Source organism: Neoarius graeffei, chromosome 7 (genome assembly GCF_027579695.1).
Source record: "Neoarius graeffei isolate fNeoGra1 chromosome 7, fNeoGra1.pri, whole genome shotgun sequence".
NCBI classification, from domain to species: Eukaryota; Metazoa; Chordata; class Actinopteri; order Siluriformes; family Ariidae; genus Neoarius; species Neoarius graeffei.
Window position 1 is genome coordinate 84,176,673 of NC_083575.1, and position 25,559 is coordinate 84,202,231.

Consider the following 25,559-nt stretch of genomic DNA (forward strand, 5'->3'; position numbering starts at 1 on the left):
GTGAGGCGGCAGTGCTAACCACTACACCACCGTGCCGCCATCATTCATTCTTGGAGACAAAATGCATTTTTGAAGGTCATTCATTCATTCATTCATTCATTTTCTATACCAATTATCTGTTGTGGATCGGATGTATTTTTGAAGTTATATCCTTAATTACGGATTTTTAATAAAAAAAGTGTTGTCTTTTAATGAAGTTTGATTTTTCTGATCACAATTAGTTACTTATTGCACATCAATTCAGATTGCTCTGATAAGAAATGGCCAGTTCTATCAGGGACAGCAGACCATTTTTAGTATGATATATTGTAAATTAAATTAAGATTGTTAATCCATGTCTAAAGATCTGACACTATAACAAGACCATCAATGACGGCGTAGCTCACTCTGGCCCCATCTATTCCAGAAGGGCCGATCTAAAGTGGGCCACCTTGGACAATAAATGTTGCAAGCTATATACACTATATACAAGCTATATAGAGAAGCTATATACACCCTAGGAATACTAACCTATTTGACAGAAAGAATCCAAAATTGTGAGGAATTGACTGAGAAGAAGCAATCTTTGTTGAACTGCTCATTAAGGTTTAATTAGTTCATAACTTCATTAATAATTGTAATTAAACAAATCTGGGTAGAAGTTATATGCACCCTAGGTACCCCTACCTTCATGCCAGAAAGAATCAAAATCAGTGAAGAATTGAGGGAGAAGAAGCAATTTGTGTGGAAACTGCTAGTTAGGGCTTAATTACTCCATATTAGGGCTGTGCTCACAGCTCGCGATACTCGATCATGCACGATTTTCGGGGGTACGATACGATATCGTTTACTCACTTGAAAATCGAAAATCCCATATATGACACATTTCATGCATATCTCCCAGTTCTGTAGCAGGTTGTCATCAATTTTCACTTGATTTAAAGCATGTTTCATGCCAGAAATTGACGGAAATTCATGCTTGCAACCTGTTCCAACCAAAAACGTTTTTATTTACAAATGACGCTTCCAGTTACTCAGGGCATGCGCACTAGAAATTAGGCACTCTGCTTCAATGCGCTGTGCTACAGACGCTGCAAGCCGCTAATTACGTCCCCCATGTCTCCATGGCCTCGTCTCGAGACTCATTGATTGAATAATTTTGGCACCAAACATATTCGCGCCCTCTGCTTACAATACATTAAAGACATCGTTTAACTCGATATATCGCGATATATATGGTACGATATCGTGAGCAACTGATGGCAAACCAGCACAGCCCTACTCCATATCTTCATTATTAATTGCAATTATGCAAATTTGGGTAGACGTTATATGGACCCCAGGCAGACCTACCTTCCTGCCAAAAAGGATAAAAATAGGTGAAGAATTGCGAGAGAAGAAGTGATTTTCATGAAACGTGGACGATGGATGACAGATGACGGACAACACATGATGGCATGAGCTCATCACCTGTTGGCCACATGAGATAATAATTAGCTGTCCTCAGAACACACCTTCACCTAGTTATAGTAGCTGTATTGTTTCCCAGTGTATCTTAATCAGGTGTTTTATCTAAAATGTTAAGGTTAATGTGATAGTTTTTTGTGCTTTTCTACCACCGGTCCTTAGAGGAGGCTGTATCTGGTGAAAAGTCAGTGATACAGGTCTCTCATCAGCAGCACAAAGCTGTGTGAATTCCCCGGGGAGTTAAAGACAGATGTGAAGCTACCAGGGCCTTAACCTGTTCCTGCACAGGTGAGCTGTTAACATGTTTTCACCTCGAGCACTCTGACAAAGAAAAGCTCTGCCGCAAGGGTCTGTAGCCATGCAAGCTGGCCTCGGTCTGCCTGAATGATCACTAAAATGTCCGTGATGACAGGGTGCTTTACTAAATAACAAGTATTCAGTAAAGTTTGGTGATTTTTCAAGATGGGTTGATGATGCATAACATTATAACATCCCCCCACCTTTACTTCATCTCATTATCTCTAGCCACTTTATCCTGTTCTAGAGGGTCACAGGCAAGCTGGAGCCTATCCCAGCTGACTACGGGCGAAAGGCAGGGTACACCCTGGACAAGTCGCCAGGTCATCACAGGGCTGACACATAGACAACCATTCACACCTACGGTCAATTTAGAGTCGCCAGTTAACCTAACCTGCATGTCTTTGGACTGTGGGGGAAAGCGGAGCACCCAGAGGAAACCCACGCGGACACGGGGAGAACATGCAAACTCCGCATAGAAAGGCCCTCGCCGGCCACAGGGCTCGAACCCGGACCTTCTTGCTGTGAGGCGACAGCGCTAACCACTACACCACCATGCCGCCACCTTTACTTCATGCTAAGTGAAATCATTGAAGGTATATGATCTTTTGGTGCTAATCACATGCTAATAGTGCTATGAGTTTTAACTATAGTGTAGGTAAACTTAATTTATAGCTTATTAGTCCAAAGATTTGGCAAAATCGTCTGAAATTATATATATATATATATATATATATATATATATATATATATTTTTTTTTTTTTTACTGTGCATGCCATTTTCCTATGTCCCGCAAGAACAATACCATGTGGATGAGATGTGATGTGACGTAATCATTTTGATGTGCTGAGGGTCTCTTTTCTCTGTTTTGGGACTGAATATCCTACCTCTTGAGGTAAACAGTATCACCCTATGGAAATAGCCAAACGCTAGGAGCTTTAACTAATTAGCATAACTATGGAACTGCGTCACACCAAGATGGTGACATGCAGAAAACATCATGACTCTGCATCGCCCTTGGAGAGTTTTGAGTCACAGGGATGTAATTTGTGGTTGACATTTGTAAATAGATCCATGAAAAAAAGACAAATATATCTTTTCTCTGTTACTGCTTTTGTGTTCTTGTTTCTTTCTCTGTAAGATCAAAACATTGGGTGTGTAACTCCATGCTCACTACCATGGAATCGAGCCCATGCATTCTAAGGCTTTAAAGCTAAGCGCTAGTGAGAATGATTTAGTTATCTGTCCAGAAAAATGACACACAATCTCTCTAACTTTGCTCTATCATGCAGTTGCACTCACTAGGCAGGCTTTCCTTTTCTTTTCTGTTGGTGGGAGAGCCGAGTCCACCATGTTTGCCAATGGCAACTTGTTTTGGTTAAAAGTAGGTCAAATTCGCCCCACGGTGGTCACTTGATATTGTTGCTCACTTGCTTCGGCAATCTCCGGAATCATAAAATGCGGGACGCTTTTTATCTCGGCAAAACATTTACACACAGGATACACAGTGTGTGTGTGCAGCAGCGAAACATCTCGAAACTCCAACAGCAATAGAAATAGAACATTTTACCCAGAATTCAACTTTGCAGTCAGAACCTTTTAACAATTATTTGTCTCGGTTATTATTCACTGATATTCACTGAGCCTGAGGTGAATAATTGTTGTAGTACAAATTTGCAGGTGATGAAAAAAAAATTGCATTAAAAGATAATTGATTTCAAGCTTCAAGAGCAGCATGCAAATGTAATAACCGCGTGACGCAGACTTGTGTCACTTATCTATGCCGAGTCACATAAAATACTTTGTTTTGAAATTGATAACATAGATCACAATCCCACCTTACCTTTGAATAGTTTTAGACCAAACTTCATAGCATCTTTAGTGCTTTTAGGAACAGCATTTTCTTTCATTGTTTGTAATTCTTCCTCACTTGCGTTGACAAAGCAATTGGCCGCCATTTTGCCAAGTCGCTTGAGGCGATTATTGAGAAATGGTCTGAATTTCTCGACCGATCAGCATGCATGATTTCCTGTAATCACCTCTGTATTTATCCTAACTATAAATAGAACATTACTTACCATTTTAGTCATTAAGTCATACACTGTAACCTGATTCGTGTCACATAAGTGCGCTTTCATGCTTGGTGCACCTCAAATGATGTGCATGTGCATTTGTGCTCTGAGTGCACACCATGTGCTGCAAGGACTAATTTTTACTAATGATTAGAGCCCTAGCATGGCACAGGCATATAAGGCCTCAACTAAGAACCAAGACTTTGTGAAGTATATGCTCAGTACTTAGTGTATGTCTATACCAAGACTTGAATCTCTGTGAAACTCTCTGGTTTTGACTTTGCTTTGTTTATTTGGACTCTGCCTTTTGCTTTTTCTCTGATACTCTGTTTGTGCCTCATATGACCCTTACCTTTTTATCAACTCTTCTTTTGCTTGATACTATTGTGTTGTTTGCCTGCTGTAAATAAACCTTTGTGCACTTCCATCCATCTGCAGCCAACCGTTACTGACAACTGGGACACTTAACTTGTTATCTCATTTATACTAGAGATTAAAAAACGGAGGCTTTGTATATTGTTTCCGACCTTATAACTAAATGATATGAAAATCGCAAGCATTATTAGCTCATCTGGCCAAAAGGTGATGAGCTCATGCCATCATGTGTTGTCCGTCGTGCATCCGGCGGCGTCCACATTTCATGAAAATCGCTTCTTTTCTCTCAATTCGTCACTGATTTTTATGTGTTTTGACAGGAAGGTAGGCCTGCCTGGAGTGAATATGGCTTCTACCCAAATTTGCAGAATTGCAATTAATAATAAAGATATGGAGTAATTAAGCCCTAATGACCAGTTTCCACACAAATTGCTTCTTCTCCCTCAATTCTTCACCAACTTTTATTCTTTTTGTCAGGAAGGTACCGTAGGTCTGCCTGGGGTGCATATAACTTCTACCCAGATTTGCTTAATTACAATTATTAATGAAGTTATGGACTAATTAAGCCTTAATGAGCAGTTCAACAAAAATCGCTTCTTCTCAGTTAATTCCTCACCATTTTGGATTCTTTCTGGCAAATAGGTTGGCATTCCTAGAGTATACATAGCTTCTATATATAGCTTGTATATAGTGTATATAGCTTGCAACATTTATTGCGCAAGGTGGCCCACTTTAAATTGTTCCTTCTGTACTAGACGGGGCCGGAGTGAGCTACACCATTGTTGACGGTCTTGGTTTACTTTTCTCCACATCTCAGAAGACTACTATTGGTTATGGTTTCATCTCAAGAGCTTGTTATCTTGCTCTGTTCCTGTCATGCATAACCCTAACCATTTTCCCTGCATTATATGGAACATCAATGTGAAAATTAGTGTCATTCACACTGTTTCATACTACAGCACTGATGAATGCTCAAATCTGATTGGATAGAAGGTGTAGAAAAAATTACTTTTCTATAAACAGCAGCCTGGACAGTAGTTCCAGTTGCAAGGTTTATATTACTGGACTTGTTTTAATATGTTAACATTTCTATAGCCACAATTTAGGGACTTGGAGGACACATAATCCAGATTAACAGAAAAAGAGTGTGATTCTTGATAAGGTGAAGTGTTCTACTGGGAGAACAAAGTAGAACTAGATAGATACTGTGATTAAAGTCACAGCAATTTGTGATAGCTCTTACGACCTGGGACGTCTGGTCACCGTACCCTATAGATCCGGTACAGTAAGAGATAGAGAATGATACTTAGTGAGAAAAAAAAGCCTGTTTTTCATGGATCATTCCAGTTCAGTGATCCAGATCAGCACCAAAAGTCAAAGCAACGTAATTCAGCCCAGAGGTATTCTTCATGTGAAATTTGGTGATGATTGGTTGAAAACCGAGGGAGAAATAGTGTCCTAAAAATGTTAGTAGAATAATAATAAGAATAATAGAGTAGAAAGATCCTGAGTGAGAGTAACAATTTGCGCTACTGATGCTAGTGCAAATTTGTAAAGTACTTCAGGACATTCTGTGATTAGAAAATAATCAGGCTGGTAACAGAGATTATTCTCCTATAACAGCATACTACTAAATGTTTTATTCCCTATCTAGTGGTCTGGTAATGAAGACGAAGCAAGATGTCAATGTAGGATTAACCACTTACACCATGGTTCCTTACCAGTATGGTTAAGTAGTATCAAGTTTGATTCAGAACTATGATTATACTTTTAACCAACTTTAGACATGTCTCAGTTCCAGAAAAATACATGCATGCACCTGCTAGCTTATCAGAAATTAATAGACCACAGAATATTTTTTGCCAAGTGACAATGAGAGTCAGTTTAAAAATGATAGATGAGACTGTATTTATAAATTGGGATTGCTAAACTGGAAATATAATGCCTTTTTCAACTATGAGTGATACACTGATATGATTTTCACTATTGTTCTACTGTATGTGTGTTGGGGGGATGTAGATGTTGAACTCACCATTGCATTTTCAGCTTCAGCTCATCTTAGAACTAATTCTCAAGACAGATCTCAATGAAGCATGCATTAACATCATGAACTGTTCAAGAGAAAGCAAAGAAAAAACGGAGTAACTCTTTTATTTTTGTTTTACACCCAAAACACCATGTGTCTGACAAGCCAGAGACTATTATTCACAAATCAGAGTATTATAATATCTTAGAACCTTCTAGAACTTTCTAAAACAGCCTAGATGTTTTCATGCACTGTACCTGCATTGTTGTTGCTGTTGTTCTCATTAAGCAGATCATTCAGAGTCTCCACGGAGGTCTGGTTGGAAGCTGCTGGATCTTCATCAGGTGCATCCAAGAATGTTGGCTCAGCCGGTTTCTCAGCAGGAGCTTCGGTGCTCTGAGACTCATCTGGACTTTCCTTAACCTGCTGATCAGCTTCAGTCAAGGCTGCAGAGGAGAATACACATTATTATTATACATACAGAACACTTTTTTGATGGAATAAAAACATGTTCTATTCCCTTCTGGTGAGTTTCATTCATTTGGTTTGATAGCATGCAATATTGTTAGCATATCGCTTACCCTGTGTGCATTACATCACTCTACCCAGTGGAGAATGAGAGTTGAAAATGGTTTACGATATTGCATGGTTGTCAAGACAGCATGATGTCACATGTCGGAGATGTAAAACTTCAGCGCTAGTGAGTGACTGTGACAATTTGTAAACAAACATGGTTGCCAGGTTTGCTTCGTTAAATACGGAAGATTTTGAGAGCATTTTGAAAGAGAAAGACGCGTTGAACTCCCAAAAGGAATGTCTATGTATATTCATAATAATATTGGCTGGCTTTTTTTTGTGGTATATCAGATATATTCCATTCAGCTACTCATCTTTGACTCTCTCAATATCATGCTAGCTGAATGGAATATATCTGATATACCACTCAAAGCCAGCCAATATTATTTAAATAGCCATGACAAAATTAAATTCATGTAAACTCTACTTAAGATCAGCTCCTTCTATCTGAATTAAGAAGCAAAGTAGATGAGATTTGGCATTATGAAGATGGCATTGGTTACTAGAGCTGGATGAACTGGAGCATTAAAATGTATCACAAGATAGGTTAAGCATCATTACCTGTTTAAAATGATGTATGATCCAGAATGAGTTTAATTACATATTCATAAGTCATACATCATTTAAAGCCCCCTCTCCCCCTCCCACAACCCCAGTTCACCACCACCACCCTCCACCTAGGGCACCCCTAGCTCCCCCTGGCTGGTGTCGGACATAATAACAACACAGTACAAGCAAAGGAAATGTAATATAGGTTTTGGATAGGTTATGAAACACTTGGATATATCAAAAGATACCATATGGAAACTGCTGTGTAACACTTGTAAACCTTTTCCTATCTGTTGTGAAATTTATACACACATTGTTGAATCAGGAAATGTAATTTTCATTTTACTAGGCCTCTCAAAACCCGGTTCCACAGTGCAAAATACTACTACTACTACTACTACTACTAATAATAATAATAATAATAATAATAATAATCTCATATTGTATCTCCTATTGTTTCTGAGTGTACACAGTTGTTTCCGAATGAGTATAAGAAATGCCGTCATAGAATAGAATAGAATAGAATAGAATAGAATAGAATGCCTTTATTGTCACTATACACATGTACAATGAGATTAAAGCATCTCCAATAACAGTGCAAACAGCGTGGAGAGAGAGAGAGAGGAACGGGGGAAGGGGAAGGAGGAGCAAAAAAAAAAGGGGATGTGTAAGGTGCACAGTCTGATGTATATGTGTTGTGTTACACATTATGGAGTGAGGTATTGCACATATAAAGTATTGCACAGAGACAGTCATATTGTAAATTATTGCACGAGAGAGTCACATTATAGGATAAAATATTACACGTTTGAATTATTGCAAGGTAAGGTAAGGTGCACAGACTTGAGGCATATGTGCTGTGTGTAAGGTGCACAGTCCTAAGGTGAATGTGTTGTGTGTAAGATGTACAGTCCTGAGGTGAATGTGTTGTGTGTAAGATGTACAGTCCTGAGGTGCATGTGTTGTGTGTAAGGTGCACAGTCCTGAGGTGCATGTGTTGCATTTCACATTTTGGAGTGTGGTATTGCACATTATAAATGTATTGTATAGAGAGTCACCTTATAAAGTACTGCACATTTATAAATTAGTAAAATAGTAAAATAAAATAGACTATAAAGTCAGAGCATATCTGAGTTCAGGGCGGTTATGGCTTTTGGAAAGAAGATTTTCCAATCTTGTCTTGTCATGACAAGATTGCTGCTATTATTCACTGTTATTTGTGCAAGAAATTTGGTTTCAGGTGTTGTGGAAAAAGCTACAGTATGAGCATTTTGTAGAAAAGGAAACAAGGGCTTTAGAAAATGAAGATACTCAGATTCTATGGGATTTTTTTTTCAATACAGATGGAAAGAAAGATAGAACATAACAAACCAGATATCGTTTTGCTGGACAAGAGAAAGAAAGTCTATTTCATACTTGATGTAGCCTATCTTTTTGACACAAGAGTCATTAAAAAAAGAAAAAAAAAGATTGAGCATTATACTGATTTGAAATACGAAATCCTCAAATGCTGGAAGCAGGAAGTTGAAAAAATTGTGATTCTACATATTGACATTGGAGCTTTAGGCATAGTTACAAGGAATGTAAGAAGAAACATTGAAAAGATAGGAATCAGTCTGCATGTGTAGGTATTACAGAAAACCTATTTGCTTGGAACAGCTTGTGTACTTCGAAAAATCCTGGATATTAAATAAACGTAAATCAAGAAGAAAGGAATGAAGAAATTTAATTTGAAGAAAATATTGGACTAAACAAAGACAAAATTAGACTTGGAGAAGAGTAGCTTGTCATCTTAGGTCACAACTAGTGGCCCAATGGGAAGACTAATGAGCCGGTTATAACATCAAATACCATATGTAAATAATACTAATAATTATAATAATAATTGTTGCTAGGCAAAACAAACCTCGCTCGGTAGCACTTATGATTAATATGAAGGAAGATATCGTGAAAAACCAATTTTGACTTTTTAGTGACCTTGATTTTGACCTTGTGTGTGAACATACTTGGCCAATAAACATGGTTCTGATTCTGATTCTCTGCTGCTCTCAGCCAATCAGAACACACCGTACTGCACGATTGTTAGGCTCTTATTCTTACAGCACAATGACACTGTATATGAGGCAGTAGCCACAAAAACCTTGACCTTAACCAGACGACTCTCAAAATGTTGGAGGTTCTATTGGAGACCAATGCCCATCTATCCTGAAAGTTTCATGAAGATTGGTCTAGCAGTTTTCCTGTAATATCATTTAAAAAAAAACAAAAAACAAAGAAACCCTACCGTAAACAATACCTTGCCCTCTGGTGGACGCCATCCTGGGGCGAGGTAATAATAATAATGGCAGCACAAGAGCAAGCGTTACACACAAAACCAGTGGCACATAGTATTTACCATACAAGTGACACATGGAAATGCAGACTGTATGCTGAAAAGACTGAAAGTGTCATGCACATTATCAGTAGATGTAAAATCCTGGCCCAGAAAGAGTATAAGTGATGACACGATAAAGTCTGCCAAATTTGGTGTAAATTTGTATACCAGGTTACCGATAAGTCATATGAACATGTGCCAATGAAGGTGATGGAAGAGTAAGGCAAGCCGAAGTTATTTTGGGACCATGATTTTCAAACTGATAGTCATCGAACATTGATGTCCTGAGATCAAGAAAATAATCAGTGTAAGATTATTGATGTAGCCTTCCCAGCAGATTACAGCATCATTACGAAATAAATAGATAAGCTTGATACCGATTCTGAGCTGAAGGTTGTTGAGAATGCCCGATGGTAAGGAAGCAATGATACCAGTAGTGACTGAAGCCTCAGGGTCAATACTACTGAAGTTCAAGGATTATCTAGAACAGCTTGGAATCCGATATGATCTACTGTATGCACTTTGAAGAAGTCAGTTCTTTTGGGTACAGCTCACATACTGAGAAAAGTACTGGCTGTCTGAGGCCTGAGTTGAGGCTTGACAGACGGTAAACATACCAGTAAAAACACTGTGCAACATGGAAATAATAATAATAATAATAATAATAATAATAATAATAATAATAATAATAATAATGGGCGTTTATGATTTTATGACTTTTTTTGCTTTCTGGTCTGAAATTGAATCTAAAATTAACATAATAAAACACTTTAAATGACTGCAGTTGATGGCCCAAGTATATTCTTTAATTTACTGTAAGCCATGAATGATTATTATACAATGTGCAGAACCATTCTACTCAAAGTTTAATTGAAACAGTCAGATATAGGCAGAAAGGATCAATTTTACCCATCTGCACAACCATAGTTATTAAACCAGGGTCTATTAATTTTTTTAATTTATTTTGTGATGTTAATTATGATCCACCATTATCCACGCTATTATCTTATTCAGTTATTATAGTTATGGACAGAGTGTTTGATTGGCCAGATGTGAGTGATAGACAACATGAATTTTTGTCCTGTAGTGGGGTGGCAATAATTCGAGCCTTCCTTGTTTCTTGTATTTCAACCACTGAGTTGGATCCCCACCAGTTGTGGTGTGCTGGCCAGGGTGAGGTGAAGCAGGCTATGTTTGGGGCAACTTTTAGCCCCTTCCTCCATGGACGTAAGCAGAGAGAATCCTAAACAGGGTTGCTCAGACACCCAGGGGGCTGCCAAACTCTGCTGCTGCTTTGTTCCAGCAGACAGAGACCCTATGCCCTGGGCCGCCTGTGTGCAGGTTCGTGACTACAGCTTCCAGAGTTTCCGCACCTGCTGCTTCACCACTTGCCCATCACCATAGGACTTGAATTTGAAGTCATGACTTGTGCGTGACTTGGATTAGAGTGAGGGAGAGTTGTGCAGCCGTCAGCCTCACTCTAGCTGTCAGCGGAACCTAACTGGGTCTGGGGCAAGACAGAATCAAGACGGCAGGAGCTAGGTTGGGATGCAGTGGATGGCCAACAGTGTTCTATGTGTTGCACTGTGCCCTGACCATGTTCCACAAATGCTTTGCTGGGTCCACCTTCCTGCCTGTTGAACCACCAGGTGGTGGTCTGCCGAGTCTGCCGCAGTCTGCCGAGTCCAGTCTTCGGTCGTAACCCTGACCAGGGGGAGTGAGGGGTTGCTCGTGCTTGCTCAAGGTACCACCCCAGGCTAGTGGAAGGAAGGAGACGCCTTACTACTCCATTGCATGGTGGTCAAGGACGGCACAAAGACAACAATTATGGTTACTACAGATACCAACACTCATCTCTTCTTTGCAATATTTGCTACTCATTATTTTTCATTGTCTAGATTTTTTTCTCTTTTTTTCCACTTTGTCTAATGTATTCATTCATGTATTGATGCACACCAACATCCAGCTCTAATCTCTTAATTAAGTTTGCGGATGACACGACTGTGGTGGGTCTCATCAACAATGGTGATGAGACAATCTACAGGAGTGAGGTGAGCCGCTTGGCCATGTGGTGCAAGGACAACAATCTCTGTCTGAATGTGGAGAAGACGAAGGAGATTGTTGTGGACTTCAGGAGAGCGCACACCCAGCATGCTCCACTGTCTATCAACGGTGCTGCAGTGGAGAGGGTGAGCAGCACCAAGTTTCTGGGTTTGCACATCTCTGAAGACCTGTCCTGGAGCAACAACACCGCATCACTGGCCAAAAAAGCCCAACAGTGTCTGTACTTTCTCCGCAAACTGAGGAGAGCAAGAGCCCCGGCCCCCATCATGTACATATTCTACAGAGGCACCATCGAGAACAACCTGACCAGCTGCATCACCGTGTGATATGGCGCCTGCACCGTGTCCTGCTGCAAGACTCTGCAGCGCATTGTGAGAGCAGCTGAGAGGATCATTGGTGTCTCTCTCCCTTCTCTTATGGATATCTATAACTCCTGCCTCACTCGCAAAGCCATCAGGATTGCAGGTGACCCCACTCACCCTTCTCACAGCCTCTTCAGTCTGCTGCCGTGGGGGAGGAGACTGCGGAGTCTCCGGGCCAAAACCAGCAGGCTCAAGGACAGTTTCTTTCACCAGGCGGTCAGGAGGCTCAACTCCCTCCCTGTTCTGCCCCTCCTCCCCCCTCTGCCCCCTGCCACAGATTCTGCCCGCACACCCCCCTGCCCCCCGTTCAGCATCTGACATGTCATCCTCACAGTTTCCCCCCCAACACACACACACACACACACACTCAACATTCATTAACACACTGAACTCAGGGACTGCACATTTTTTACCTCGCTCATTTGCACTATTCCGCACTACCTCACCTTAACAGCTATTAGTTTATTATTGTTTATACTGCTTATTTCATGTTTACCTGCTATACCTCAAGTGCCCTTGACTGTTTATTTACTGTTTATTTGCTCCAATTTATGTGTGTATATATACTGTGTGTGTATATATATATATATATATGGTATATGAGTGTTTAGTCTTTGTCTAGTTCTTATCGAGAGTGTTTATACTGTTTGTGTGTGTATATATACACACACACACACACACACACACACACACATATATATATATATATATATATATATATATGTGTGTGTGTGTGTGTGTGTGTGTGTGTGTGTGTATATATATATATATATATATATATATACACACACACACACACACACACACACACACACACACACACACACACAAACAGTATAAACACTCTAGATAAGAACTAGACAAAGACTAAACACTCATATATATATATCTCATCTCATCTCATTATCTCTAGCCGCTTTATCCTTCTACAGGGTCGCAGGCAAGCTGGAGCCTATCCCAGCTGACTACGGGCGAAAGGCGGGGTACACCCTGGACAAGTCGCCAGGTCATCACAGGGTCATATATATATATATATATATATATATATATATATACACACACAGTGGTGCTTGAAAGTCGTTCTACCGAATGGTTAAAGAAGAATAAAGGTAATGTTTTGGAATGGCCAAGTCAAAGTCCTGACCTTAATCCAATCGAAATGTTGTGGCAGGACCTGAAGTGAGCAGTTCATGTGAGGAAACCCACCAACATCCCAGAGTTGAAGCTGTTCTGTACGGAGGAACGGGCTAAAATTCCTCCAAGCCGGTGTGCAGGACTGATCAACAGTTACCAGAAACGTTTAGTTGCAGTTATTGCTGCACAAGGGGGTCACACCAGATACTGAAAGCAAAGGTTCACATACGTTTGCCACTCACAGATATGTAATATTGGATCATTTTCCTCAATAAATAAATGACCAAGTATAATATTGTTGTCTCATTTGTTTAACTGGGTTCTCTTTATCTACTTTTAGGACTTGTGTGAATATCTGATGATGTTTTAGGTCATATTTATGCAGAAATATAGAAAATTCTAAAGGGTTCACAAACTTTCAAGCACTACCGTGTGTATATATATATATATATATATATGTGTGGCAGCGGGGGCATGGCCAAGTGCCAGTCTGTGACAGGAGGACGGAGTCAGGGAAGGTAAGTGGCAGAATCACTACACCTGACTGCAATTAACCTGTCTTTGTGTGTGTCTTCCCAGTGACCGCGCCCTATTTAAAAAGGGAGAGCTGAGAGCAGAGGAGAGCTCACCCCTGAACAAGACACCAGTCGTGGGTGTGTGTCTGTTCGAGTTATAATTGTTAAACTGAAAAGTGTAGCAATAAACACTATTTTGAACCTGATCTCTGTCCTGCCGTCCTCTGTGCTCCACCCACCAGTACTGAACCGCTACAACATATATATATGAGTGTTTAGTCTATGTCTAGTTCTTATCTAGAGTGTTTATACTGTTTATATTGTTTATTTCAATTGTTCTATTTTTATTTATTGCATTGCCTGTCTGCACCGTGGGTCAGAGAGGACTGTAATTTCATCTGTGCTGTATGTCGAGCATGTATAGCATATTTGACAATAAAGTTGGCTTGACTTGACTATTGATGTAAAGTTGCTTTTTGTATTTGTTGAAGTGCAAAATGCAAAAATTTCTTTTTTCTTTTTAATCTTAATTTTTTTCTCTTTTTTCTGTTTAAATGGTGGCTTTTCTTAGTACATACAAATGTAGCTTGTGTACTGCTAACGAAATAATGGGGAATAAATTACAGCTACAAGTAATAAAGCATCAAAGTTGTTTCCAATTTCACACTGAAAATTTCTCTCTCTCTCTTTCTCTCTCTCTCTCCAACACGATACAAAATTAACATAATAAACTAATTTACCAGTTTAACCATCACTGAACTGCCAGTTTCATGAAAACACCCCACAAAACCATTAGTCATCATTCCACCACACATCCACATCCACCAACCCCCCCGCACGTACACAGAGACAGAGACAGACAGCAGTTCTTCCCATTGCTCATTTTCTCTCCCATGACCATTGACTCACTTCCCACCATCATTGTTAATCCCATCACTGAACCACAGAAGTGAGTGAACTCTGATTAGTGAGCACAGTGAAACCTGCAGGGTGTGTGCAGGTGATACAGCTGGTCCTGGTGGGAAAACAGAGACACCTGGTTATTACCAGGGACTGTATGAAAGGCTTCAGCGTTTGAGGCATGACTCAGCTGGAGCACATCAGCGTTACTTACACCTAGGCCAAGTGCAATCCATGCCTTTCTCTCTTTTCATCTCACCTTTCATCTATAGAGGTTGGATCAAAAAGCTGACATGACCATTATCCGTTATTAGCCTCAACATGGCAAATTATTTGTCTTGGTCCTGACTGTCTGAGAAAGTCCTGCAGATGTTAATGGTGATTCAAAGAATCAAAGTCATACAGAATACAAAAAAATCCAATTTTTTTATATTCATTTTTTTTAAAGGATTAAATAAGACCCAACGTGTCCTTGTTTTGCATATTGCACCTAAATAGCAAAGAAAGTGCTACTATTGGACTTTTTATATGCAAAATAGCCTTTTTATTTTTTGAGATTGTTTCAACACTCACCGGCCACTTTAATAGGAACTTGTTTTTGAGTCCAAGATCCCTGTTGTTGGCTGCTGGAGTGGAACCCAATGTGTTCTTCTGCTGTTGCATGCCAAGATGCTTTTCTGCTCACCACGGTTGTAAAGACTCACTACGAGTTACTATATCCTTCCTGGCAGTTCAACACAATCTGTCCATTTTCCTCTGACCTCTCTTATCAACAAGGCATTTGTTTCCACCCACAGAACTGCCACTCACTCAACTCACTGATTTTTTTTTTTTTTTTACATCATTTTGTCTGTGTAAACTCTAGAGACTGTTGTGTGTGAAAACCCCAGGAGATCAGCAGTTTCTGAAAAACTCAAACCAATCCATCTGGCTCAAACCAATGCCTATGCCACAGTGAAAGAAAGTCACACTTTGAGATCACGATTTTTCCCATTCTGATGTTTGAAGTGAACATTAAGCTCACTGAAGCTCTTCCCTGACAAAAAAGAAGTTTATTCAAATGTGCTTCGAATATACTCCTTTTAAACTAAAAATAAGAGAGTACGTTCTCAGTTTACTTTTTATTTACTTATCAGAGACATACAGTGCTCAGCGTAAATGAGTACACCCCCTTTGAAAAGTAACATTTTAAACAATATCTCAATGAACACAAACAATTTCTAAAATGTTGACAAGATAAAGTTTAAGATAACATCTGTTTAACTTATAACGTGAAAGTAAAGTTAATAATATAACTTAGATTACACGTTTTTTAAGTTTTACTCAAATTAGGGTGGTAGAAAAATGAGTACACCCCACAACACAAACTACTACATCTAGTACTTTGTATGGCCTCCATGATTTTTAATGACAGCACCAAGTCTTCTAGGCATGGAATGAACAAGTTGGCGACATTTTGCAACATCAAGCTTTTTCCATTCTTCAACAACGACCTCTTATAGTGACTGGATGCTGGATGGAGAGTGATGCTCAACTTCTCTCTTCAGAATTCCCCATAGGTGTTCGATTGGGTTCAGATCAGGAGACATACTTGGCCACTGAATCACTTTCACCCTGTTCTTCTTCAGAAATCCAACAGTGGCCTTAGATATGTGTTTAGTCATGTTGGAAAAGTGCAAAACAACCAAGGGCATGGAGTGATGGTAGCATCTTCTCTTTCAGTATAGATCAATACATCTGTGATTCATGATGCCATCAATGAAATGCAGCTCCCCAACACCAGCAGCACTCATGCACCCCCACATAAGGGCACTGCCACCACCATGTTTCACTGTAGGCACCATGCATTTTTCTTTGTATTCCTCACCTTTGCAACGCCATACAGTTTTGAAGCCATCAGTTCCTAAAACATTTATCTTGGTCTCATCACTCCAGAGTATAGAGTTCCAGTAGTCTTCATCTTTGTCAGCATGGGCCCTGGCACACTCTAGGTGGGCTTTTTTGTGTCTGGGCTTTAGGAGAAGCTTATTTTGTGGATGGTATCCATGCATGCCATTCCTCTGCAGTGTACGCTGTATTGTGCCAACCCAAGACCTTCTTGCTGTGAGGCGACAGCGCTAACCACTACACCACCGTGCCGCCCCACGCCGTATTGTGTCACGGGAAATAGTCACCCCAGTTTGGCTTTCTACTTCTTTAGATAACTGCAGTGAACTTGCATGCCGATTTTCTTCAACCCTTCTCATCAGAAGATGCTCCTGTCGAGGTGTTAACTTCCGTGGATGACCTGGACGTCTCTGTGGAGTTCCATCTTTCTTAAATTTTTGTACCACTTTTGCTACAGTATTCTGACTGATAAGTAAAGCTTTGCTGATCTTCTTGTAGCCTTCACCTTTGTGGTGGAAAGAAATTCTTTTCTTTGGGGAATTCTGAGGAGACAAGTTGAGCATCACTCTCCATCCAGCATCCAGTCACTAAAAGAGGTCATTGTTGAGGAATGGAAAAAGATTGATGTTGCAAAATGTCACCAACTTGTTCATTCTATGCCTAGAAGACTTGGTGCTGTCATTAAAAATCATGGAGGCCATACAAAGTACTAGATGTAGTAGTTTTTGTTGTGGGGTGTACTCATTTTTGCACCACCCTAATTGGAGTAAAACTGAAAAAAATGTGTAATCTAAGTTATATTATTAACCTTACTTTCACATTATAAGTTAAACAGATGTTATCTTAAACTTTGTCTTGTCAACATTTTAGAAATTGTTTGTGTTCATTGAGATATTATTTAAAATGTTACTTTTCAAAGGGAGTGCACTCATTTACGCTGAACACTGTACCTAATAAAGTTATACATAAGTTTTCTTGGCTTATACTGAAAAGTATATAGAAAAGTCTAAGTATATTAAGCTCATACTTAAATTTTTGATCAGGATATACTGACTAAAAGTGTAATAAAGTATTAAAATATTTGTGCCTTATGTTTAAGTGTACTTGCCCTGTAATTGTGCTTCAGCATTGTTGACTCTTAGGTATGCCTGTGGTTCCATATAAGTTTTTTGTTTGTTTTTTATTTTTTATTTATTTATTTTTATTTCTCCTGCATCGGATAATTAATTATTTATTTATTTTTCTTTCGAACTTGGATGTCAATTTCAGTTGTCATTGCCATGTTTTTATACTTTGGCATTTAATACAAATGTTGCTTTAAATTTAGATTTTTAAAGAAAATGAATATGTTCTTAATCTTGAGGATCTGTTGTTATTTTGTGAATTTTTACCTTTATAACTTCATTGTAACTTAAGGTACAAAACACTTCAGTTGTCTACTGGTCGTGTGCATGAGGTAAGGGTTTGGGCTAGAAAACTAATAATATACCTAGAAGGGGAATTGCAGTATACTTCAAAACTAAAAATTGGACGAGATGTATATAACCAGTAACTAATTGTATATTTCCAATATGCTATAAAGTATACTTTTATAAACTAAAAAGTGGATTAGAAGTGTGTAATGAGTAAACCAATAGTATATTTCCAATATACTACAAATTATACTTTACTAAACTAAAAAGTGGACTAGAAGTACAGTATAAAACAAGTAAACTCATAGTATATTTCCAGTATACTATAAAGTATGCTTTTATAAACTAAAGAGTGGACTACAAGTATAGAACTAGTAAACTATTAGCATATAAGTTTACTTGTGGTATGCTTGCAGTACAAAATTAAAAAAACACAAGTTGTATACTTAAAGTTTACTTCTCTTAGACTTAAAGTCTACTTTTTATAAACTAAAAGTGGGCCAATTCAGTCCCAAGAAGTATTAAATTAGTTTACTTCCAAGTATACTGTAAGTACATTGATATCAGGATACAGTGGTGCTTGAAAGTTTGCGAACCCTTTAGAATTTTCTATATTTCTGCATAAATATGACCTAAAACATCATTAGATTTTCATACAAGTCCTAAAAGTAGATAAAGAGAACCCAGTTAAACAAATGAGACAAAAATATTATACTTGGTCATTTATTTATTGAGAAAATGATCCAATATTACACATCTGTGAGTGGCAAAAGTATGTGAACCTTTGCTTTCAGTATCTGGTGTGACCCCCTTGTGCACCAGTAACTGCAACTAAACATTTGCGGTAACTGTTGATCAGTCCTGCACACCGGCTTGGAGGAATTTTAGCCCATTCCTCCATACAGAACAGCTTCAACTCTGGGATGTTGGTGGGTTTCCTCACATGAACTGCTTGCTTCAGGTCCTTCCACAACATTTCGATTGGATTAAGATCAGGACTTTGACTTGGCCATTCCAAAACATTACCTTTATTCTTCTTTAAGCATTCTTTGGTAGAATGACTTGTGTGCTTAGGGCCATTGTCTTGCTGCATGACCCACCTTCTCTTGAGATTCAGTTCATGGACAGATGTCCTGACATTTTCCTTTAGAATTCGCTGGTATAATTCAGATTCATTGTTCCATCAATGATGGCAAGCCGTCCTGGCCCAGATGCAGCAAAACAGGCCCAAGCCATGATACTACCACCACGTTTCACAGATGGGATAAGGTTCTTATGCTGGAATGCAGTGTTTTCCTTTCTCCAAACATAACGCTTCTCATTTAAAGCAAAAAGTTCTATTTTGGTCTCATCCATTCACAAAACATTTTTTCCAATAGCCTTCTGGCTTGTCCACGTGATCTTTAGCAAACTGCAGATGAGCAGCAATGTTCTTTTTGGAGAGCAGTGGTTTTCTCCTTGCAACCCTGCCATGCACACCATTTGTTGTTCAGTGTTCTCCTGATGGTGGACTCATGAACATTAACATTAGCCAATGTGAGAGAGGCCTTCAGTTGCTTAGAAGTTACCCTGGGGTCCTTTGTGACCTCGCCGACTATTACACGCCTTGCTCTTGGAGTGATCTTTGTTGGTTGACCACTCCTGGGGAGAGTAACAATGGTCTTGAATTTCCTCCATTTGTACACAATCTGTCTGACTATGGGTTGGTGGAGTCCAAACTCTTTAGAGATGGTTTTGTAACCTTTTCCAGCCTGATGAGCATCAACAACACTTTTTTCTGAGGTCCTCAGAAATCTCCTTCGTTCGTGCCATGATACACTTCCACAAACATGTGCTGTGAAGATCAGACTTTGATAGATCCCTGTTCTTTAAATAAAACAGGGTGCCCGCTCACACCTGATCATCATCCCATTGATTAAAAACACCTGACTCTAATTTCACCTTCAAATTAACTGCTAATCCTAGAGGTTCACATACTTTTGCCACTGACAGATATGTAATATTGGATCATTTTCCTCAATAAATAAATGACCAAGTATAATATTTTTGTCTCATTTGTTTAACCTGGTTCTCTTTATCTACTTTTAGGACTTGTGTGAAAATCTGATAATGTTTTTGGTCATATTTATGCAGAAATATAGAAAATTCACAAGGGTTCACAAACTTTCAAGCACCACTGTAATTCGTACACAGAAGTATACTTAAGGAAATATACTTTAACTTTACTTAAGTATAATTAATAAAATGAACTTGAAGTATAATTCTTTTTGATAAGGGTTGATTTGTATCTGTATGATTTGAAGCATTGTGCTGCTGTCAAGGGATTGGCTGAATAGAGAATTGCATAAAACAGCAGGTAGATGGGTGTTCCTAATAAAGTAGCTGGTGATTGTATTTTAAATGACCAGATAAGAAATTTTAGACACCACCTGCTTAATATTATTTCTACCATATACCACACACGCATTTGAATTCTCAATTCTGATTGGTCAGAAAGAAGGTGTTGATTTTTTTTTAAATTAAATATATATTTTTTAACAATAGCAGGTCTACTATAGTTTCGCCTGCAAAGGGAAATCACAGGTTTGTATCAGCATCCTCATTCTAAGACATTATTACCTTGCCCGGGACGGAGTCCACCAGGGGGCGACGTATTGTTTTTGGTTGGGTTTCTTTGTTTGCTTGTTTGTTTGTTTCTTTGTTTGTTTCTTTGTTTTTTTGTAAATGATGCTACAGGAAAATGGCTAGACCAATCTTCATAAAACTTTCAGGATAGCTGGGCATTGGTCTCAGATAGAACCGCCAACATTTTGGGGGTCATCTGGCCAAAGTCAAGGTTATGGTGACCAAAAAGGTAAAAATAAATAAATAAATAAATAAATACAAGCTCTAGGGCGGCACGGTGGTGTCGTGGTTAGCGCTGTCGCCTCACAGCAAGAAGGTCCGGGTTCGAGCCCCGTGGCTGGCGAGGGCCTTTCTGTGCGGAGTTTGCATGTTCTCCCCGTCTCCACGTGGGTTTCCTCTGGGTGCTCCGGTTTCCCCCACAGTCCAAAGACATGCAGGTTAGGTTAACTAGTGACTCTAAATTGACCGTAGGTGTGAATGTGAGTGTGAATGGTTGTCTGTGTCTATGTGTCAGCCCTGTGATGACCTGGCGACTTGTCCAAGGTGTACCCCGCCTTTCGCCCGTAGTCAGCTGGGATAGGCTCCAGCATGCTTGCAACCCTGTAGAACAGGATAAAGCGGCTAGAGATAATGAGATGAGATGAGATAAAGCTCTGAGCTCAGACTGCAGGAGCACTGCCTCGGAAAGACTCCACCCACAAACACGCTGACTGGATCACTACCTGCCTCATTTGCATACACCGTTGTCATTCAATGGTTTCTTGGTTTGTTTACATATGCAAAGGAAGGGGTTTCCCTGCTCTGTTGATTTATTACTATAAATATCAATTATAAATTATAAATAAATGGACTAGACTAGCTCTAAATTGACCGTAGGTGTGAATGTGAGTGTGAATGGTTGTTTGTCTCTGTGTCAGCCCTGCGATAACCTGGCGGCTTGCCCAGGGTGTACCCCGTCTCTCACCCATAGTCAGCTGGGATAGGCTCCAGCTTGCCCATGACCCTGTATAGGATAAGCGGCTATGGATAATGGATGGACTAGACTAAAGAAATCACTTTCAGACATTTATGCTTATTACAGAGGGAACGTGTGTTAAACTGAGCTTCCACTCTCTGTACTTTGTATTATTCCACTCTTACCTCTTACAGTTTTCGAAACTGAAACCTCCGAACCGAGGCTGACATACAGAATCAGAACCATGTTTATTGGTTAAGTATGTTCACAGACAAGGTCAAAATCAAGGTCAAGGTCACCAAAAAGGTCAAAATCATTTTTTCGCGATATCTTCCTTCATATTCATCATAAGTGCTACCAGGTGAGGTTTCTTTTACCTGGTAACACTTATTGTTCCTATAGTAACAACCTTCACAGGTTGAGCATGGTGGATGGTGGATGTTCCACATAAACAGATTTGAAGGTGTGTGTAATTGTTTGCATGGCAAAGTTTTCTGTGAGGAGATATTGAGTTAACGTCTATGACTTGTGCTTTTTAACAGACTGAGGTAAAGCTGTAACTTTTTTTTCTGACAGTCTACAACATGACAAAAATGAGGCTGATGAGGAAATGATTACTTATCAAGACGACAATGTGATTTATGGACATTATATGTACAGTGTGCACAACCTTGAATGGAACTATAAAATGATAATAAGTATAATATCTCATTGGTTAATAAACATAAATGTAAATGTTGGAAAAGTCTGTCAGATTAGAGACAAACAAAACACTTTGGGACTTTTCTATTATTGGATAATAATCCCAACAACTCATTACTGATTTTTTTTCCCCAAAAAACAACACATTTGGAAATGTGTTTTACGTAATTATAAATTCATGCATGACTACACAAACAATATGCAAACTGCAGGTGAATACATTTAGACATTACAGTTATCCCTTCATCTCAAAATGATCCTAAAGTTGTAGGATTATGGTTCTCACGTTTTTAACCTGAAACATTTTTACATCTGGGGTGGTTGCTGGAGACGCTCAGTGGTTGAAAGAAGCATAACTGCTGAGTTTATGAATAGTAAATGTTGTCATATAAAGCGTGAATGTGGTATAGTCATAATGGCACGCTACACCCACACCATTAAAAAATGTGAATAGACCATTGATTAATAATTTTTCATAAAAATTGACTAAATTAATGGTTCCAGAAGACAATTAATAAATTGTGAATATGCAAGATATAAATACTGTATGAATAAATTTGCATGCACACAAGAAAATGGCTCCATCCTCAAAGACTGAGAAAGATTATATATAATATATTTAAATAATATTGGCTGGTTTTGAGTAGTATATCAGATCTATTCCATTCAGCTAGCATGATTTTGAACGAGTTGAAGATGAGTAGCTGAATGGAATACATCTGATATACCATGAAAAAAAAGCCAGCCAATATTATTATTATTATCTCATCTCATTATCTCTAGCCACTTTATCCTGTTATTATTATTATTATTATTATTATTATTTACACACTCTCTTTTCCAGTTTTTCAATGTCCATTGGTATGTTTTTCTCTTGTAAACAGAGGGGAACCGTCAGGGCTTTATAGGCCTTCATAGAAGGCCCAAATATATCAGCATTTCAAATGTTATATTTAATTTCATTCATTCATTCATTCATTCATTCATTCATTCATAATTTCATTATAATTATTCTCTTCTAATTCTAATTCAGCTTCATATACTATCAAATTTACTTCAGAAATGAAAGGGTTACTGTCTTGAAAACATTAAAATCAATTTAGCTAATGGGATTTTTTTGTTTGTTGTCTCGAGGCTGAGAAGAGTTTAGAGCTGACTCACTTATTGGTTAGGACTTCATTGCCATGACAGAAGGCCATGGCAGTGCATGTGTATGTAGGAAGTGACAGATGAATTAACCAATCAGATTTTGATTTATAGTGGGAGGGACTAAAAATTTATCACCCAAAGCCTTCTTGAAGGCCAACGTGAGCTTAACCATAAGTTGGTGCCATCAGCATAGCAGTGAAGTCACTTTCTAGCCAGTGTAGCATTCATCAGTAGTGTTAATGAATACTAATAAAGCAGTCAAGCCAGTGCTGTTGCAAGCAAGTAGCACAGGCTAACAACTGAGAAACTAAGATTTCTGTCTCCAGACTCTTCTTCCACACACTCTCGCTACACTATTTTTTATTTAGACTTAAAGGATATATGCATAACCTTTATTTTTAAATACATTTCTGAGTGGATAGTATCTCCATCCTTGACTCTTGTATGCTGCATAAATGGGAACAAAAAATATATATTTTTGAGAGTTAAAATCAACTGCAAATTTGGCATTCGAGCTGCCCCACTGAGCCAGCCAGCACTGAGTGCATGACGTCACAGCGGTAGCCGTTTTTAATTTCCCTGTGTCATTTACTTAGTTACTTTTAAAATCAACATCAACAGCTACACACAACAGAGCAACATGGCAGCCTGCCGCTAATCCCTTGCAAAATCCTTTTCCCTGTTGCTTTTTTGGTGTCTGGCTAACTTTTGGCTGAGCTCAAGTCCCAGCTCTAATAGTAATGGTTCACCACTGGTTGTAAATATGCATGAAGAATATCTAATGAAGTTTTGGTAGCTTTTCAGGTGTTCAATGTGTCTTTCTCTTTCTGGGCAAACAAAGAAATGCTTCTATGCATGCACAGCAGAAAACTTTCTCATTAAATATTCATATCAGCCCTGACATGTGACATCATGTTGTCTTGACAACCATGCAATATTGTAAACCATATTCAACGCTCATTCTCTATATTCATTTCTGTGAGATCTGTCAGAACTGAGCTTCCTTTCTTTTGGTTTCTCAATGGCAACATAAAATTGTCATTTTCACAAACAACTTAGGACACATGTTTTGTGCATGTGAAATACAGTACTGTGGCAGCAGGGGCGTGGTCAAGTGTCGGTCTGTGACCAGAGGGCGGAGTCAGGGAAGGTAAGTGGCAGAATCACTACACCTGATGTCAATTAACCTGTGTTTGTGTGTCTTCCCAGCGACCACACCTGATATAAGGAGAGAGAGAGCAGAGGAAGAGAGCTCTCCCCAACCAGACGGCTGATGTGTGTGTGTCTGAGTGTCTGGGAGAGTGAAAAACGCTGAAAGGTGTTAATAAAGAGTTTTTGGAAACTCAGTTCTGGCCTGCCGTACTTCTGTGCTCCACCCACCCGTGCAAAGTTCTACAGTGGTGCCGAAACCCAGAACCTGTCGCACAGAGGAGAACAGCCCCATGGAGTCCTCCCCCTTTGTAGACCTGATCCACGCCCTCGCCACGGCCCAACAGAGCCAGCACCAGGCGCTGCTCGCCCTCCGAAAGGAGCAAGAACAACGGTTCGAGGCCCTGGTGCTGGTGCAACAGGAAGATCATCAGGCGTTCTGGCACCTCCTCAAGTCGGTGGGGTCCACCACCTCCACCTCTGCGGGCCCACCCCACCTCACCCTAAAGAAGATGGGCCCGCACGACGACCCCGAGGCCTTCCTCACACTATTTGAACAAGCAGCAGAGGCCTCGGGCTGGCCGGTGGAACAACGCGTGGCACGCCTCCTCCCCCTGCTAACGGGCGAGGCACAGCTGGCCGCAGTACAGCTCCCCGCCGACAGCCGGCTGGTCTACGCGGACCTGCGCCGGGCCATCCTCCAGCATGTGGGGCACACCCCTGAACAACAACGCCAGCGCTTTCGCACTCTACGCCTAGAGGAGGTCGGCCGGCCGTTCGCGTTTGGCCAGCAACTCCGGGACGCCTGCCACCGGTGGCTGAGGGCTGACAACCGCGATGCCAAGAAAATCATCGATGTGGTGGCACTGGAGCAGTTCATCGTCCGGCTTCCCGAAGGAACAGCGGAGTGGGTCCAGTGCCATTGCCCGGCGTCACTGGATCAGGCCATCGAGTTGGCGGAGGATCATTTCGGCTGTTGCCATGGCAGG

General features: G+C 39.8%; 1 protein-coding gene across 1 annotated transcript in view; it reads right to left on the reverse strand.

The window, feature by feature from the left end:
• si:dkey-27h10.2 (uncharacterized) overlaps nucleotides 1-25,559 on the reverse strand; it is an 84,068-nt gene that overhangs the window by 38,345 nt on the left and 20,164 nt on the right. Inside the window, exons 9-10 of the mRNA XM_060926529.1 lie at nucleotides 6,475-6,663; nucleotides 6,224-6,302 (exon numbers count right to left, since the gene is read on the reverse strand). Of these exons, the coding sequence (XP_060782512.1) occupies nucleotides 6,256-6,302; nucleotides 6,475-6,663 (236 nt within the window). The 3' untranslated portion in view covers nucleotides 6,224-6,255. The remainder of the gene's footprint in view (nucleotides 1-6,223; nucleotides 6,303-6,474; nucleotides 6,664-25,559) is intronic.